General features: G+C 40.5%; 3 protein-coding genes across 3 annotated transcripts; 2 read left to right on the forward strand and 1 right to left on the reverse strand.

The window, feature by feature from the left end:
- Positions 1-76: 76 nt before the first annotated feature.
- LOC108977254 (zinc finger FYVE domain-containing protein 26 homolog) lies at positions 77-11,410 on the forward strand. The gene is made up of 8 exons (XM_018946859.1): positions 77-479; positions 543-1,345; positions 1,410-2,478; positions 4,052-7,135; positions 7,206-7,464; positions 9,422-10,593; positions 10,661-10,791; positions 10,856-11,410. Exons 1-8 carry the CDS (start codon positions 408-410, stop codon positions 11,277-11,279), a joined length of 7,014 nt encoding a protein of 2,337 aa, XP_018802404.1. The 5' UTR covers positions 77-407; the 3' UTR covers positions 11,280-11,410.
- A 101-nt stretch (positions 11,411-11,511) lies between these two features.
- On the reverse strand, positions 11,512-13,264 carry LOC108977255 (glycine-rich selenoprotein-like). Its single transcript, XM_018946861.1, has 3 exons — positions 13,094-13,264; positions 12,319-12,403; positions 11,512-12,244 (listed from the first exon to the last, which is right to left on the reverse strand). Exons 1-3 carry the CDS (start codon positions 13,110-13,112, stop codon positions 11,998-12,000), a joined length of 351 nt encoding a protein of 116 aa, XP_018802406.1. The 5' UTR covers positions 13,113-13,264; the 3' UTR covers positions 11,512-11,997.
- A 4,261-nt stretch (positions 13,265-17,525) lies between these two features.
- On the forward strand, positions 17,526-18,557 carry LOC108977256 (venom allergen 3-like). The gene is made up of 3 exons (XM_018946862.1): positions 17,526-17,694; positions 17,781-18,166; positions 18,233-18,557. Exons 1-3 carry the CDS (start codon positions 17,575-17,577, stop codon positions 18,474-18,476), a joined length of 750 nt encoding a protein of 249 aa, XP_018802407.1. The 5' UTR covers positions 17,526-17,574; the 3' UTR covers positions 18,477-18,557.
- The last annotated feature ends 56 nt before the right edge of the window (positions 18,558-18,613 follow it).

Raw genomic sequence — 18,613 nt, forward strand, 5'->3', positions numbered from 1 at the left:
CATAAAAATATGCTACCTGGCAGCGCTTAGTTTATTTTATTCTGTGCACATCAAAACAATATCAGCTGATAACAGATATGAAAATTAAACAAAGGAAAATTACATACATTTCTGAAAACTGCATTATTTTTCTCCGACTTCGTTCGCCTAGCATCCCAATTTATTAGAAAGGTTTTACAATGAAATAACAATAAAACAATTAAAAGCGGGTGAAAGACTTGAGTGCAGAGTTGTAGCAATCGTTATTTTATTGCTGTGATTTAAAATGATATGCAATTACATAAAAAAATGCATTTTGTTTTATATATATATAGTCATATTAGATAGATGCTATTGCTAAAAAGTACAGCATTATAGCAAATATATAATAATTTGTTTAACACTGACTTGCTCGAGCAGCGTAAACAATGGATGACATAGAAGCGCAGATTCAGGAGTACTTGGAAGTGCTACCATATTCCGAATGCAACTTTCTAAAGGTTGGTAATCATACATATACATTTATTAATTTTGACTGCATTATGTACTTTGAACTCTTCCAGAGTTGGCTGCAAAGTTTACAACCCAATAACAGCAAACTAATATCAACCGACTTCGAAAATATAACACAATTGCTGCTGGACCATATATACCCAGCTGTGCAAATATTGAATGCTAGTCGAGAAAGATGCAAACTTCAAATCAGTCGTGTATTTGCTGAAGTACTACAAATATTATTGAAAGAAAATTCGAATGAAAACGGTGCACAGTTTACTAATTTTATTGCAAATTTTCCGCTAAACATACTCGATGGTCCAACGTTACGTTTCAAATTAATAAAATCCTTAATTGAAAAAGTCAATAGTTCTGACGACGTATTCCTTGCTTTACTGGCACGTCATGATTCCAACTTATTAGTAGAGGTACTCGAACAAATGCAGCAACAATACCAGAATTGCTCAAATGGTGTGCCAAATAAAGAATTTATATTACAACAAGCATTGCGAAATAAATTGCATTTTGCACCGTTGATAGCAAAGCAATTAAAAAATGCTAGTAATGTGAAAAATAAAGGTTTACGTAACAATTTATTGATACTAAAGATTGCCGATGAATTCTCAAATACAAAGCAAGCATTGTCCGAACTCGGCAACATAAACAAGTGGCTGTCGGAGTACGCCGTTGACGGCAGTCCGTTACATTTAAAAGAAATACATAAGTTCTTTTATGCTGATTTTCAGCGCATATCTACAATTTTAGATTTTCTAAAACGAAATACAGATTTATATAAAACAATAACATTAGATGCAATTTTAAATAGCAGAAGCGTTTTGAAGTTACTGTACGACTATGACATTGATACCAGGTAAGTTACATATTTTTGCTTTAATCAGTAATAAACTATGTAAAAACATTTCAACAATTAACAGTTTTGAGGAGACGCGTCGCCTTTTGGACGCCACACGCAAATGGCAAATGCAGCTAACAAATATGAAAAGCATTTACGAACTCGAAATGGAAACTTTGAATTACTACACAGCGCTCTCAACTGTGTGCGATATAATGCTACCCAACACAAACTCTCATAATTTGGATGCATACTACGAATGCAAGGTGCAGCAGCTAAATGGCATGCTGCGTAAAATTCTCAATGTCGACATGTTATGTGCTCTGATTGAGGATATTTTCCAATTAATATTCCTACGCTGGGAACATTTGCGACACGTTTCAAACATCTATTCAACAGCATTCCACACAAGTCTCGGCCACTCAGCGGCGCATTCAAGTGGCGTTAGTAGCACAGCCGAAGCAGCTTTGGAGACACCCACAGCATCTATGCGTTCAACGGCACTCTCTGCAGATAGCGGACGTCAAGGTTTCATTTGTCGTGGCCCAGCGCTACATGCAATCTTTGCATTTCTCAAAAATTTCATTACCAAGAAAATACATTCGGAAGATTATAAATTGGCTTCGGGTCGTGTGCAGCTACGTTTCCAACGTATCATCGATGTAATAACGGAGGCACTGTGGAAATATGCAGTTTTGCAGAAATTTGATAACTCACTTACGCTGTCAAGCCGCAAGCAGAAGTTCGGCCTTGAGGCGGAAGAGCTGCTCCAATTGATACATGCACATATCGATGTAATAGAGAAGTCTTCCAGTGACGATGACAGTCGTGATCGTAGTAACTATGCTAGTTTGTCGCGTCGCAAAGCGGCGCGTAAAAAACGTCGAGCCACTATTAGTGTTGCTGCCGGCCTTGCGCGTCCCATAGTGCAAGCTGGCGAAGCAGATAATGCCAAAGTTAATTTAATGATTAATAGCGTCAATGCTGCAGAGGACACAGAGTGCAATGCAGCAGAGGATTTAAAGTCACGGCGCGAATTCAATCGCTTGGCTGAACGTAGTATTATACCGCAGATGTTGGGCTCACCGGAGAATCTGGCCATAATGGCTTTGTCTTTGAAGAATTTCAGCGATGTTAAGTTTATCATTGAGGTAGGTTATGATTTTTTTTAAGTTGTGTAGTTGTTGAACCACTATGGATGATTTTCTTATTATCTTTCTTTGCTTTTTGTGGATAAACTTTTGTTGTTGCGTTATTTTTATCACATATTTTTCACTGTTGTTTTTTATATTTTATCCTATCGCAATGCCACCTTACGGCCGTTATAATTGCATTAACTCAGCTAATGACCTATAATTTTCGACAATTGATTCGCTACAGCTTCCACCAACACATGTCAAAATTAGTTTTGTTACAAATCATCACACCGCTAACGGCTGGCATCCTACTGAAAACGGTTTGACAGTTTGTTTGATATAAACAATTTTCAAGTCAAATTAAAAAGTAAACGAAGTACCTCTTCGGATTATAAATATATAAAATAAATGGATGTAGACTGTGCCCTCTCCTAATCTATAAAATTACCCAGCATATTGAAAATTCCACTATACTGCTAAATGCTAGTGAGGCGATGTGATCCCTAATTCGAAACATGGATCCAAGAGCCTTTATTCTGCGTCTGCAGACTGTTATGCAGGTGTTCCGGAGTTTCAGACTCACTGTCGCAGAACCGGCAATTTGCTCAAGAAGCTAGGCCCATGTTGTATAATGCGACGAATTGTCTGAGTTTCTCCCTAGGGTGATTGATTACTTATTTAAACCTGTTTAGGTTGTAACCCCCGATTAACAACTTGACATTTTGCATGCCTTGGAGTTGTGCCAATACCTCTTTCTACCTTCTTCTTCTTCCTTGCGGAGCATTTCCGCTATGGTATGAAGACCCACTGCGATGAAGGGTTCAGGACTCACCGTTCCCACGGCAGTAGGGTCTACGTAACCGGAACGGACCCGGATTTTTATCCGGCCAAGGACTGTCAACTCGGCAGAATTCTGCCGCTACAACAACATCAAGGGTTCAGGACTCAACAAACAAGGGACAAGCAATGAACGCCATTCATAGTGAAGCCATCAACATCTTCACTGACTCCCTTCCAGTGATTGGCGTACTCGGAGTCAAACCACCACCGATTGCAGACGAAGAAAACCGAGTTGCCGCGAGAAACGAAATTGATACTTGCTTAGCTTCGTTCTGGATAATGTAGCAGGTTAAACTCCTAGTTATTCAGTGTAGACCACGACATATCCAATATATGCCCCACTCATCTGACACCACTCTCCCTTTGGCCCGACCCCTTCAAAATAGCACATTTCTTATCGTTTAAATTTTATTTATTTGCAATTTTTTCAAATCGAACTTACAAAGTAATATTTAAATAATAATAACAAAAAATAGATAAGTGTTGTTGTATTTTATATACGCATAAAGCTATATACAATCCGTTATTTGTCGCTGTGGTTATCCGCCAAAGAAAATTCTTCCCTATAGTGGTACTTGAGGTCGACCGGTTTCAGCCAGAAGCCATTAACAACAGCCAACCACTTACACAACAGCAAGAGCAGGAAAAATATCTACAAAAAAAAAAAAAAAATTATAAATTTACTAATATTATTTATATAATTGCTGTGCTATATATTTGCATAATTTTTGTTTTTTTTTTTTTGCAGACTTTCCACTTACAGGACACCGCACTCAATCGTGAACTCGTGTTTGTCGAGCAACAACAACATATCAAACAAAAATTGGCAACAATTTACGAAAACTATCTGCAGAAGGAGCAAAGCGGCGGCAGCGACGGTGGCGATGTGGAGCAGCCAGCCGCCACCGTTGAGCAGATACGCAACGTCGCGGGCAAAGGCTTCGATGTTTCGCGCATAATCAGCGTCATTGACACCTTTGCGCTCACGCAACGCATAGAACCCACAGCGGAAGAGCAGCAACTGTGCCAACGTCACATGAACAATCCGCAATACTTATTTTTGCGCAACTTCGACGCTGACAACATGAACGCGTTCATCATCACCGACTTGGTGCTCAGCTTGCCATTCAACCGTGAGATAACCTCAAATATTTTAATGATTGTAAGGCGCCAGCAGACCGTTAGCGGTAGTAACAGCATGACGCGTTCACACCGCAGCGATGACGGTGCGGCCAACAAGCAGCAGTTGCACAGCGATATCGGTGCCTTAGCGCTACTGGAAAGCCTCAGCGCATGTCTGCAAATACAGCCACAGCAGCGACTCTGTCGCCTGCTCAACGATAACTACTACACGCTGAAGCCGCTCAAATTGGCGTTGGAGTTGCAGCGTGAGCGCGCCTTTGGCGCAGTCTTTCACAAAGCTGACAGCGAAGTCGGACACATTGATGATTTAAAAACGCATGTGCCGCTCTTTCACGATTTGCAAGCGAAATGTAACTACTATCAACGCTTCATCAGCTACGTGCAGCAGCTGGCACAGCTTATGCAGTTGCGTGATCGCAATTTGGAGTATCACACCGGCGCGCTGCTGAAGATCAACGTCTGCGATGTCATCGGCGAATTGATTTTCGAATGCAATATGACGCCACTGGAGATAGAGGCGAATGTGGCCGCGTTGAATTTGAATTTAGTGCATGTCATAGCGTTGAATGTGTGCCCCGAGATTGCGGGCAAATGTAGCGGTGGCGTCGGCAAGATGGCGCGGCGCAAAATCAAGCAACAGAAAGCCGAAAGCATACTTAACTACGTGGCCAATCAGAATTCGCTGCTGGCATGCCTCTTGCAGGGCGTCATTAATGCGGCCAGTGTGCCGTTGCCAGCAAATAAATTGAATACCAGCTTTCTACAGGCGCTACTCGAGCTGGAAGAGATCGAGCGCGTCGCAACGCTCTTTAATGACAACAAATTCGTGGCCGCCTTGCGCTCCGACTACGATCCGAGCACGCTAGTTGCTGATGTTGCGCCCAAGCTGACACGGCTGCAGCTGCAGACACTAGATTTGGGTTACCAGCCGAAGGCGTTGCAGCAAAGACGCATAGACCAACTGCTATTGCAGCTCATCGAAGAGGATGCGCGCAACATACGCTTTGCCGGACGCATACAAGATGTAGGCACGCGCGCCAAGCTGATACAAGCCAACTTCACAAAAATTGCCACCACACGCCTGGCCAAAGAGCTGATCGAGAACACACTGCAAAATCGACAGGCGTCCAAACGCATACCGGCCGCGCTGCGCCAACAATTGGAGGCCACCTTGGCCGATATAACAATTTATGCGAAAGTCTCCGAGGTGCTGCAGTTCGAGACATGGCCGCAAGCCTACGACTTCGGCATGAAGACGACGACGGCAATTTTCGAGAAACTCTTACAAACGCATTTGTATAAATTGTGCTACAATTGGTGTCGCGTCGTCAAGCTGGCCGAACGCTTTGCGGCGCAGAAGCAACGTTTTCTGGATATGCTACTCAATGCGCTGCTGGAGCTGCATGACGATGTCAGTTATGGCGGCAGCAGCAACGGCAACAGCGAAGCCGATGGCGAAGTCAACAAATACTTACTAAAGATACTCGAGACATTCCCCACAGCCGATGTTGCCAATTTCCTAGACACACACAAGGACAAGTTCCGCACGGTACACTTAATGCGCTACACCGTCGATTATTTGATGCGTTGCAATCCGCACGAAAGTCACAGCTATCGAAATTATAAAATTTCTCTCATAATTTTCGAACAGCTAACACCCGGTGAACTTGCGCAATTTTGGAAACTTTTCACCTATCCATTGCTGATCATCGAACAGTTGGTGATGAATACCAAATTCGAAACGCTCACCAAAGTGCTGACCGCTGTGCGTACGGCGCTCTCACAGCCCGACGCTGCCGGCCCGCAAGTGTGCGCCTACTGCTTCGACAAACGCGGTCACATTTATGACATACATACGCGCAGCACGAATTCGCCGCATAAAGTGAAATTCCAACTCGGCACCGATATTGGCCAGACCAGCAATTCGGCATTCATTTTGCTGAATTTCAATTTGTACCAGAAGCATCATGTCATTACCAATGAGTGCATTGATTTGCTGTTGCGTATTTACGGCACGAAGGCGCTAGATTATCACGTCTCGGATATGGCTTCCTCCTCGGAGCGCGTCTCACAAACCACCGACATGCAGCAGTCCTTGGACTCGCTGTGCGGCGCCTTTCAAATGCCCGCGGTGGCGCCGACGCGTGAGGATTGGGTGCGCGACGATGATGCCACGCATTGCATGTGCTGCCATCGTGCCGCCTTCACGATGCTCATGCGTCGCCATCATTGTCGGCGTTGTGGGCGTGTTGTTTGTTTTGCCTGTTCGGCACATCGCATGCGCATACCCGATCTGTACGAAGATGTCGAGGTACGCGTTTGTAATGATTGCTTCAGCAAAACGGAAGAGGTGCAACGCAGACGTACGCAGGATGCGCAAGTTGCGGTGAAAGACGGCGTGGCCAACAACGCCGGCAGTGGCAAGCGTACGCGTGATAGCGACGCTTACAAGTGGCAGTTGTGCGGCAATATTACGCATGACAAGCTCTTGCGTGAAGAGTTCTGCTACGAGCATGCGCCCAGCGTGGCGCTATGTCTCTCCATACTCGCCTTCCATCAGGGACAGCAGAAATGCGTCGATCTGCTGTTGTATCATTGTCATAAGTTGGAAAAGCTATTTGTGCCAAATCCCGAAGTGGACTACGAGCTGGTCGCTAAGATGATGAACTGCCTCGCACTGGCCGCTAAGGTATGTATTGTATAACGGTAGTGATGGTGTGTTATAGTTTTATTTATGTTCGTTTCCAACACTTTTGTAGGTGCGTGGTGGCCCTCCCGAAATTGAAACTATACGCGAACATTCTATGATCATCATGTCGGTGGTGCAAAATGGCTGTGAATCTTTAATACCACCAGGTCCACTCAACCATCACAGCCTACGCAAGCTGGGCGATTCGCTGGTGCAGGCAGAAAAATGGGATTTGGCTTTCGAGGTGCATCTCAAATGTGGCTTTCCCACAGTCGGTGTGATGGCTGCGCATGGCTTGTCTTGCTTGCGCGCGGGTTGCTTTGACACTGGTGAGTACTGTTCACATATATTACTGCACCATATTTATAGATATTGTACCTTACTTAACTAAACATTGAAAGCATGCAAAATCAATTGGATGATGAGCAAGCGGTGCATGTACATTGGTGAAGGCTATGGTGATGTGTATGAAGTTGTCATTTTCTAATTATTTTTGCCTTTGTTTATCCCCACTTTTCTGTGTCTTTTTGTATATTATCCTCATTCCTCATCTAGAGAGTCAAAAGTTAGGACCTAACCTTGTAAGTCTGGCTCTTTTGTTGTTGTCGTTCTTGTAGCGTCTTAAAACATTCCCCAACTAGCTTTCGTGATACTGCTAAGTGAGTCTTTTTCCTGAGAGATAACGGTTGCGGAGCCGTTGGGATGCCGGCCTTCGTTAGGTATGTAGCCGTTCACAAAAAAGGCGGTGTAAGCGGGGACGTTGTAGTAGGGCAACTTCCAATCGACTGCGATGTCTTGTCGGACTCAATTTACCCGTCTTTTGAGTCTCTTGAGTACTTCCACGTAAAACTTGGCGTTGACGGTTTGTGCAGGAGGAACAAATTCATGGTGGACGATGCCTTTGAAGTCAAAAAAAAACAATGAACATCGTTTTCACTTCGGCCCACTTTCCGGCCCTCCAAAAAAGCCTGGTTCCACCGAAATAAACCACTTCTTCCTAAAGCAATTGCGACTGTCTTTGTCGCAGATTCACCGAGTTTGACACAGAATTTAATCGCAAATCTCTGCTCTAACATACACTGTATTTTCGCGTTGCACCACTCTCCAGGTGCTCGAAGACAACTGGCGCCCTCTACCGAATCCAGTTGGTGTGCGCACGCTCCGAAGTACAGTCGCGACGGATGAAACCCAGTCCCATTACTTTTCGTCAAACCCTGTATATGTTGTTGCTGTAGTCATTTAAGAGATTATCCAAATAGCTTTGAGGAATAATACGTGGAAGCGTTGGCACTGATTTATATTCTATAAAACACTTTTAGGTTAGCTTTTATAAAATATCGATGTTATAGAATTAAATTCTAAATGTACATAATACAAACATGTATGTATAGTATATCAGGGTTTGTTCTATTCTAGAATAAAATTGCGATTTTGTCAGTCCGGTTTCATTTGGCAACTCGAGCTCATGGTCTGCGCTGAGTAGTGTTTCCATTCTAAGGACGCCATGCGTTGGGAGGGTGTCGATAAAGGTGTTTACACCTTCAGTAGGAAAACGTTGATGTATTTTGGAAGCTTTTGTTATTGTTGTAACAATCTAAAGCATTTCCGTTCCCACGACAGTCGGGTCTAAGTAACTGGAACGGATCCGGATCCAGCTAAAGATTGTCAACTCGGCACCAGGCCTCGAAATTATTTTCGGGAATGTTTTCTGACGCTACAAAAACAACAACATTTCCGAAACATGTTCGGTAAATGTTTCTGATGTGGCAGCATAGAAATTTGAACCTGATAGGGTTACGAAAACATAATTAACGGTTAACACTCGTATCTGTTATTGCATGAAGATGAGTAGCTGTCGAATTTTGACCATCCCACAATTCTATTTGATATACATTTTTTTTTTGGAGAAATTTTTAAATGTTATAATTATTAATTTATAATTAGATGTAACCGTTTTTAGTTATAATTAAAAAAAAAATTTAATTTTTCAAAATTTGTTTGTGTGTCTGTGGAACAATGAATGTGCAAAATTTTATTAAAAATGTGTTTTAAAAGTGCATGACAAAATTTATGTTTAATAAAAAATATATAAAAAAAAATGTTTCAAATAACCAAAAATAAGGATTTCAATATCATCAAATCATAACATACAGAAACTAACCTCACTTCATTGGTTTACACCTTATTCATTGGATATATACTAATAATCCGCACAAAAAACTCGCACATAAAATAAAATAAATATACAGTAAAATAACAACAACAATAACAAAAAATTATTCCCAGCACGCGAAAAGTTCTCCTACTGCATGACGAAGTTGAGTAGCGAGTACATGAATGAGAAAATATGCAAATACATAATGTCCACGACAACTATCGAGACGGACACGAACGACAATACCTTCGAATCGGCTCACCATGAAACGGACCTACAAACAACTAAACGCCCACAACGCGGTCCACCGCTACTACAAGAGATAGTGAAAACAATAGAAAGCACACCCTGCCTCAAACCGCAGCCGGAAACATTGAAGCGTGCCTCACTCATACGCAACTCGAATACCTCACTCGCCTCCCTATTGTCGCGTCGCAAAGATCCGTGCCCGATACGCATGCACGAACCGGCCTTGGGCATACTCAACACACTGGCCAATCTGAAGCACATCGCCAAGGGTCAGTACAACGAACTGCACAATAATCTCAGTGGTACGCATGCCAATTTGGACAATAAGTCACGGCAGTATGTGCAGCACACGCGCGGTTTCGAGGAATGCCTCTACTATGTGCTCACCTATGGCTCACACACGGACGTGCTGCAATTTCTCATGCGCCATCGCGAACTCAATGCGGCGCTCAAGTATTTACTGCAACAAAATCTCGAATCGGAATACTTTATACAGAATATTTTCCTTGTCACGCTGCGTTATGGCAACCTGCCGTCGCTAATAGAGCACATGCAGAAGATGGACGCCACTTTGGCCATATGGCGTGTGACGCTGTTGCAGACCTGTCACTACCTGGAGACACAAAATCATCTCAACTCGCTCTATCAACTACAGCTGCTATTGCACGATCCGGTGCGCGCCAGCATGACCTGCGTACGCTTCTACTCGGCCAATTGCGAGAGCTTTCAACATCTGCATGCGAACGCCATGCATTTACACAACGCGCAACAGCATTTGCAAAGCCAGCTGGAGCTGACACAGTGGGATAAGGTAAATTTCGAGCCGTTGCTGCGCAATCGACAGAACTCGGTGGGCAGTCGGCGTTCGAGTGTAAGCTCGGGTGCGAATACGCCTGCTGCGAATATGAGCTTCCTAATGCATATGGATGCGCGCGCGCTCAACAGTCACATCAACACGATTTCGATGCAATTGGAAGTGGCGAAATTCTTGGCGCATTGTGAACGCGAGTTGAGCGCCCCTGATGAAGTAAACACCTTGAAAATGCTCAAGCAGGTAAGTGACAAGTGTGAAAAATTAGTTGTTGCTCATTTCATAAGTGCACCGTGCAAATTGCTTTTAGTTACGTCTAGACAACGCGCTTAAATTGAAGTTGCCCACGCTCTTCGATGGCGCGCAGGAGCGCATACAAGTTTGCATATTGATTTTGCTATGCGGCAAAAATATCGAGGAGGGCTTTGGCTTAGCTTACAGGTAAGTGACAGTACTATAGACTTCAACATACAATTTAATAAATTTTTTTTCATCTCTAATATAGAATCATACACCACTACAAGCTGCCTGAGGTGAAGGTATTCGGTGCGACTGCCAAATTTCTTGCCTGCAATCAGCGCATTGCCGAAGTGGAAAAATTAATAAGCTGCATAACGTCCAACAATGGCATACAGACGCGTGACATTGATGAAATCTTATCGATTGCCGTCAACTCGGCTTGCAACTGTAATGACCCGGATGTAAAAATGGTACTTGATAACCTCGTCAAGCGTATTCATAGCGTGGAATTGCGTATATCTTGTCACATCTTTATTGGCCAGCTGAAATCGGCATACCTCTTAGCGAATAAGTACGAACGTATTGGTGATATTCGTCGCATACTACGACAAGCCGAACTCACAAATCAGGTGCACATTAAGAAATTGTGTGAAAGAAAGTTGAATGTGAACGCCGCAGCGCGTGAATGATTTGAAATGCATACCAATGTTTTTTAATAACACCTCGACTGATCAGTAGAACCAGTATATCTTCATACATACATACATACGTATTACATATTGTTAAAAAAGAAAAAAATTATTAAATATTTTATTGTGATTCCATATATTATTTTTAACTCATTGTAAGATTTTACCAAATTTATACATACTTACATATATGTACATACATACATCGATTTACGTAATAAAGTATAGGCAATTTTATAAAAGTCATCATTTTTATTATTTCCAAGCCGAGAAGGTTAGTGCAGGGCTTATTGATTTTTATGTTTGTGTGAGATTTACAAAATTTTAAGTGCAACACCAAAAAGATTTTATATTACAAAAAATATATAAAATAGTCTGAATATCAATACAGAATTCTATTCGCATTTATAGAGACTAAAACATAATATATATATGTATATATATATTTTTTTTTTGCATTTTATGCATTCACGATTTGATTTTAGACAGTTCAAAAGTCTTTCACTTCACAAGAAATAATTCAAACTTAAAAAATTATGTAAACTCTAATGACCCGGAGGTACTTGATAACCTCGTTAAGCAGACTGATAGCGTGGTATTGCGTTTATGTATATATTATATATAGCTGATTCATTTTAATGTATCTCAAAATGCTATAAGGCAGTACTCGTTCACTTTTTGTCCTGTCTTAGGAGTCATTAGTAGGCATAACTGCCATTTATCCACAACAACTGCCACAACTTGGTGCATCCATTGAGGTGTTATTTATGCGTCCAATGCGACGGTTTGGTCCAAAGCTACCACCACCACCGCTGCCGCCACCACCTCCACCACCAGAACCGCCGCCACCGCCTCCACCTCCTCCACCGCCGCCACCATAGCCACCGCCCCAACCGCCTATGCGGCTTTTACCACCACTGCTGCTATGCTCATCCTTCATAAATGGCGATAGTAGTCCTCTGAAACTATTTCGAAATTATTAATAAATTATAAAAGAGCAAAAAATAGACAGTTTAGTGCGCTGCATATGCTAACTTACAATGTAATCGATATGAACCAAAGGCCTGTGAAAATCTCCAATACGCGAGACACGCTCCAAGGTCGGCGTTGCAAAACGCTGCCATCTGTGAATTGAGAAGGAAGATTTTGCTTAAGTTTGCTTTTAAGATGTACTTAAAAAATATAACAGCAGTGCCCTAAAATAAGTATACATGATAAATAAATAAATTACATTGGTAAGAGCACAAAAGTGAAATACATATAAAAAAAATCTAACCATTTTAATTAAAAAACAAAATGGATGCAAAATACGGTCAGGGACATTTAAAAAATCAACAAAATCGCAAACTCATATATATACATATACATCTACACATATGCAATATATCTAGTTTTTTCCATATTTAATCAGAGAAACTAATCTTTTCCAAAGCTCAAATGCATCAATTTTTACTATCAACTTTATTGAAAAGAAGCGTGTAGCTGTGCATTGCAGCAGAAATCTGTTTACTTTAGTTTGCGGTTCAAAATAATAACATTGCACAGCTTACGTGTACTTTAACGAATTCAAACTTCCTCATTTGCCAATATGTGTATATGTACATAGGAAGTTACATATTGTGTTTTTGCCATTTTTTTGTTTTTTTTAACGTACTATGGTTTCTCAAAAGAAAATAGTAAACAAAAGCTGCTAAATATTTCAGTACGTGTACTTTAGAGAATTTAACATTTCTTTTTATCAACAGCAACACTATGCAGGAAGTTGACACATATTTAAGACATATAATACAGCTACCGATTTTTCTACCATATACCTCGATCTATGTACACCATTTTTCAATGGCTTTGCTTGCTTCACAGTTTTGTGCAATTTCTAATTAGACAACTAATATTTAAAGCATAACACAGTTAAAAACAATTTGTTATGGTTAAGAAAATATTTTGCAATCCAAACTCAGTTTACAACTGACTTGTCACATTGCGTAGTGACGTTTGCTTTTTACAGAGCATTTGTGTGTGTGTGAATTTGTTGGTCGCCTTCATATAAAGTTATTTGACATATAGATGTCGCTTTGTGAATTTGTTATATGTGTGTTTGTGTAGATGCTCCTAAATTTTTGATATGCAAAATATAATATAAGATATACAATTTACTTATATTTTATAAGTATAAAAATACTGAAAACATACTTTTAGTAACATTAAAAATATTAATTGCGGTTAATGTAAAATACATAGCTGTAGTGTACAGCTAGCTGTGTATAAAGATTAGGTACTTCTTTTTTCAATTTAGCAGACTTTAATTACTTGATTACTCATACGCCATGCTGTTATATATGGGCGCAGCTATATATATATGTATTTATGTACATATATTAGGATTAATAGGGAGCCAAAAAAACGGAAAAACAGCGTATGTGGGAAATGTTTTCCTGTTTATTCTGAGCAATTTTGCCTAAGAGCCTATGGATCTAAAACCGGATACCAGCCAATGATTTTTAAAGCCAAGTTTTTCAGTATTCATAATAATTTGTACATCAGTTTTTGAGATATCGAAATGAAATTGAGTAGCTTGGTAGTTTTGTCATTCTCTTGATCATTTGTCGGAATCGCGCAGATCGGACAACTATGGCACATATCTCCCATATAATCGATTTTTCCAATAATGTAAACTTCGCTTAAAGAATCGTTGGCTCGCACCTGGTTTCAGATCCATATTTTCTTAGGCAAAGTTGTTGCAAATAATCCGTAGAACAATTGCCACATATTAAATTTTATAAATTTCAGTCATCAATAATCAATATATCAGAGCGCAAATAAAGAGATTTGCTTGATTTTAAGAGCTTTCTCTTAAAAGGATTTATTTTATTGCCCTTTATAACCAAAACTGTCTTTACACTGTGTGTAAGACATTTGTCATAATAAAAGGTTACCAGTATGTGATAGCTTGTGCCTGTCACAGCGAGAATACATAAAGCTGACACATAGTGTGCTGTTCAATCGAAACTTGGGTTAGAGAGCCTCCGCTTCAAATTCTTTCTCTCCTCAAATTATTATTTCTCTCTGCAAAATGAGGAAGCCAACTATTAAGCCCAACATATTTTTTCTAACCTCACTTTGTTCTTTTGTTGAGAAATCAGTATATTTTTATGGCCTTAGCATTTTCATAGTTTCAAAGTAGTTAGTTGGATGAAGTCAGTGTAATCTATCATATCAAACCATATTCATTAGAAGAGTGCATATTTTTGTTTTGTTTCGGATTAACTGTATTGATCTTCCATCCATTTTCATTAAAAATATTATCAAAATGACAATCAGCTATTTACGAAAGTTTCAAACTCGCATAGCTACAAATTTGAACTTGATTAAGTGCACAGTTAATCCGGATTAACACTGTTAATTGTTTGTTAGTGGAATTATTGGCACGAGCTTCATATTGAAAGTATGCTAACAGTTTATTTTTGACCATAAATAATTTAATACGAAAAAATAAATAGTTTTTTTCCATTCGTCATAACAGCTTAAAGCACAGCTTTAATACAGCACCATCTTAATTAACGAGCAACAAATGTTTTACTCACACATAACTAAATAATTATTATACCCTAAACATGGTGGTTTAAGTTTTCTCTGCATTTTGTAAAATTCAAAAGGAAACGTTGAACAGCCAATATACTCGTATATATATGTATGTATATATAAACTCGTGGATCCGGCGACGCGTAAACGGTTGAAATCAGTGAAAATTTTATTTACGAATGAAGTCAAAAACGTTTTTGTCGGTATAACAATCCAAGGAATTCAAATTGAGGTTAAATTTCGAAATAACGAATTTAAGGCTGCTTTCTCAATGTCTGGTTACCAGCCTTGCTGTCCAGTTAATAGAGCGTCCATTTAATAGAGCTTTTACTGTATTTTTTATTTATGAATTGTTTTTACCACCCGATCTTCTAAGTTGGGTCGAACTGGACCGGGTGTACTAAATTTTGCTCAAATCGGTACAGTAGCTTAGGAGTCCATCGCGGACAAACAACGTGACACGTAATTTTTATGTAAAAAGATAATCAGCATGATGAGCTGAGTCCACTTAGTCATGTCTGTCCATATATACTCGAAGTAATTCGTCAGTTTTTAAGATATCGGTCTGAAATTTCGCACACATTCTATTCTCCCCAAGAAACTGCCCATTTGTCGGAACTGTCGATATCGTAACACTATAGCATGTAGCTGCCATACAAACTGTGCAGTCAAAATCAGGTTCTCGTGTGAACGACTATTTTTATTTCTTGAAATATCTTCTAGAAATTTGGCATGGATTCGTTCCAATGCATTGCTTCGACTGAAGATTCGAAGATATTGTTCTAATCGGGCCACAAAAACATACTTATATATATATTTTTTTTTTTGTTTTTGCGGGTGAGAGGGTGGAAAATGCCTTCCGCATCATCGGTGCTATCGTCACAGCAGCGGTATGTGCCACTTGCAGGTCACTAAAAACCCCCCCTCTAAGGAACCGTCGCCCACCCTGGGACCGCATTTGCATTACTTCAGGATGGCGTTCCATTTTTCTCGTTGAGAGATTTACATCTGCGTACCTTTCCCGCTTTTGCTGCGAAGCAAGATTGCTGCGAAATTCTTGATAATCTCCCAGTTTGCTTCGCTCTCCAACATGACGCTGACTAAATTGTCCGCGTTTAGTGGGCCAACCAGGTTTTCTACTACTACTACATACTTATATAGTCGGCATACAAACTGATTGATCAAAATCAAGATAAATATCTTCATCAACCATATTTTTTCCTTATAAAAGGACATTGTGGGGTTATGTGGGCTTCCTCGGGTAAAAAGCACCCTTATTTCAACAATTTTTTCTCATATAAAAAATTAAAAAAAATTATAGGAAATTTTCATTGTTACAAGCATACACTAAAACAAACAAATTCTGAAATTTTTGGAAAAAAATAATTAAATATTAAAGCAGAATAAGCCCTTCCTAAAGTAAAAAAATAGGTGTTTTAAGTTAAAACCTTAACTTAGAACTTGGACGAAGGAAGAAAATATTGAAAATTGGATTTTTGGCAGACATTTCGAAAATTTTGGTGAAAATTTCGCGACATTTTGGTTTTTTTTTCCAAATGCTTTTAATCGAAAAAAAAATCCTTCGACCAAATCTTTAAGAATTCCATCTCAAAGACCTGTGTAAAATTTCATGAAGATCAGCTGAGTAGTTCTCGAGAAATCTTGCCAACCGACTTCAAAAACACAGTTTTCAGCAAAACGCTTTACAGACTATCACTTGGATCACTGACAGAGAGTCCGTTGTGGTTTAACGTGAGTTCTTGCCTGCGAAGACCTAACCCCACGGTGCTTTCTATTGCTAGAAGCACATAGATCAAAACAATGCGTTGATCAGCGCCCCAAAGCATAAGTGCATGCACCTGCACCATACTCTGGAGAACCAAAGCATGAGTACCGCCACATACACTTATACTTTGGTTCCAATTGGTTTGGGTGAACGTAAAACACCCTAGCCTCCTTGGTCGGGTACGAGGCCCATCTAAAACCTCTGCCGTACTCTGGATCCGGCACCCGGCCGCAGTGCGACTCCACACCGAACTAAATGCCCTTCCTGCATTTAGGTTTAAACCACAGCCACCACGAATCTCCCCAAAGGGCCAAAAATGAGCAGATTGGAGTTACCTCCAAGGGCTGATTGCTCCCGTGGTACCATGTTTTAGTCTTTGGTGTGACTAGTAGCTTTCGCTACTGCCAGTTGAGCCCCCAAGAATTCCAAAGAACTCAACTGTATGATGACAAGGTGTCTCGTATATCCATTCGTAAACGAAAACACGGTCAGATACCAGAAATAAATACAGTACAGTACAGTGGTTATTGTAACCATTTCTTTACGATGAATACTATAGCACTATATCTGACATGGACTATGCTGACAATTTAAGGCAAGCCCAGAATGACAGACATAGTGCATTTGGATTTTAGACCCCTCCTACGACAGGCATGTCTTACTACGGGTATATCCGGTTTCACCCCACACAAGGGGGGTCCTCCCCTACCCGCAGGGGGATTGGATCACTGACTGTTAGAAATGCAACTGAGAAGGGTATTCGAGCTTTACTGCAGCCGTAGTTAATGTGCTTCTTTGTTTTTACTTAAACCAATTATCGCCAGAGGGTTTCACGGTTATAAAAGTGATGCAACGTGGCGAAAAACACTCAGTGTGATCTTTAGAGTTCTGCGAACTACACCGAACTTAATTTAACGACGTTAAATTTTAATGATGGCAATGCCATTTATATTACTCATTCTAACGGCAGTCTCAGCGGCATTGGCAACAAACTACTGCGATCCGAAGTTATGCGGTCGGACGAAACATATTGCTTGCGGTCACTACGGCGTGAGTGTCTATTATTTTATTTATTTTTTGTTTGTTTAGTTTTCGTCTACACATACACAGTTTTAAGTAATCGAAATTTCCGTTAGGCTTTTGCGGCGCGCTGTATAGATCCCGAAGTGGTGAGTTTCACAAAAAAACAAAGGGATTTGATCGTACGCGCACACAATAAGGTGCGCAATCGCGTCGCTGGTGGCACGTCGGTTCTGCAGCCGGCCTGTCGCATGGCCACCATGCAGTGGGACGACGAATTGGCCGCACTGGCGGTGTACAATGTCAAACAGTGCAAGGGCAGTCATGACTGTCACAATACGGCGACCTTCAAGTATTCCGGTCAAAATTTAGCGTGGATGACCTACAATGATTCACCGAATACAACGGAAATGTCATTGAAGGCAGTGGATATGTGGTATAATGAGATGAAGCATACCAAAATGGAACATATAGAGAAGTATCCGAGTAATTATCGAGGCCCGTAAGTAATCAATTTTAATTTTCGAATTATTTTGTATAATATTTGTTTGATATATCTCCTTTATAGCACTATTGGCCATTTCACCGTTATGGTGGCGGATCGTAATATTCGCGTAGGCTGTGCTGCTTCCACTTACATGGACCCGGATGAATCACAATATGCCTTCCTATTCGCCTGTAACTATGCAAGCACGAATTTGGTCGGCACACCGATTTATAAGAGTTGCACCAGTGCTGCTTCGCTTTGCAAGACTGGCCGAAATCGGCGTTACCGTAACCTTTGTTCGCCCTCGGAAAAATATGAGGCATGATATTTCGTTAACTAATATATTAATATATACAAATGGAAGTATTGTAACATTTTAAATAAAATCCAAATAAAATTCCAATTATCCAGAAAAGTTAGTTGTATTTTCGACCGAATTGCGATATGTTTCCATTAGTTTTT

Source organism: Bactrocera latifrons, unplaced genomic scaffold (genome assembly GCF_001853355.1).
Source record: "Bactrocera latifrons isolate USDA-ARS-PBARC rearing strain unplaced genomic scaffold, ASM185335v1 scaffold_86, whole genome shotgun sequence".
In the NCBI taxonomy this organism is placed as follows: Eukaryota; Metazoa; Arthropoda; class Insecta; order Diptera; family Tephritidae; genus Bactrocera; species Bactrocera latifrons.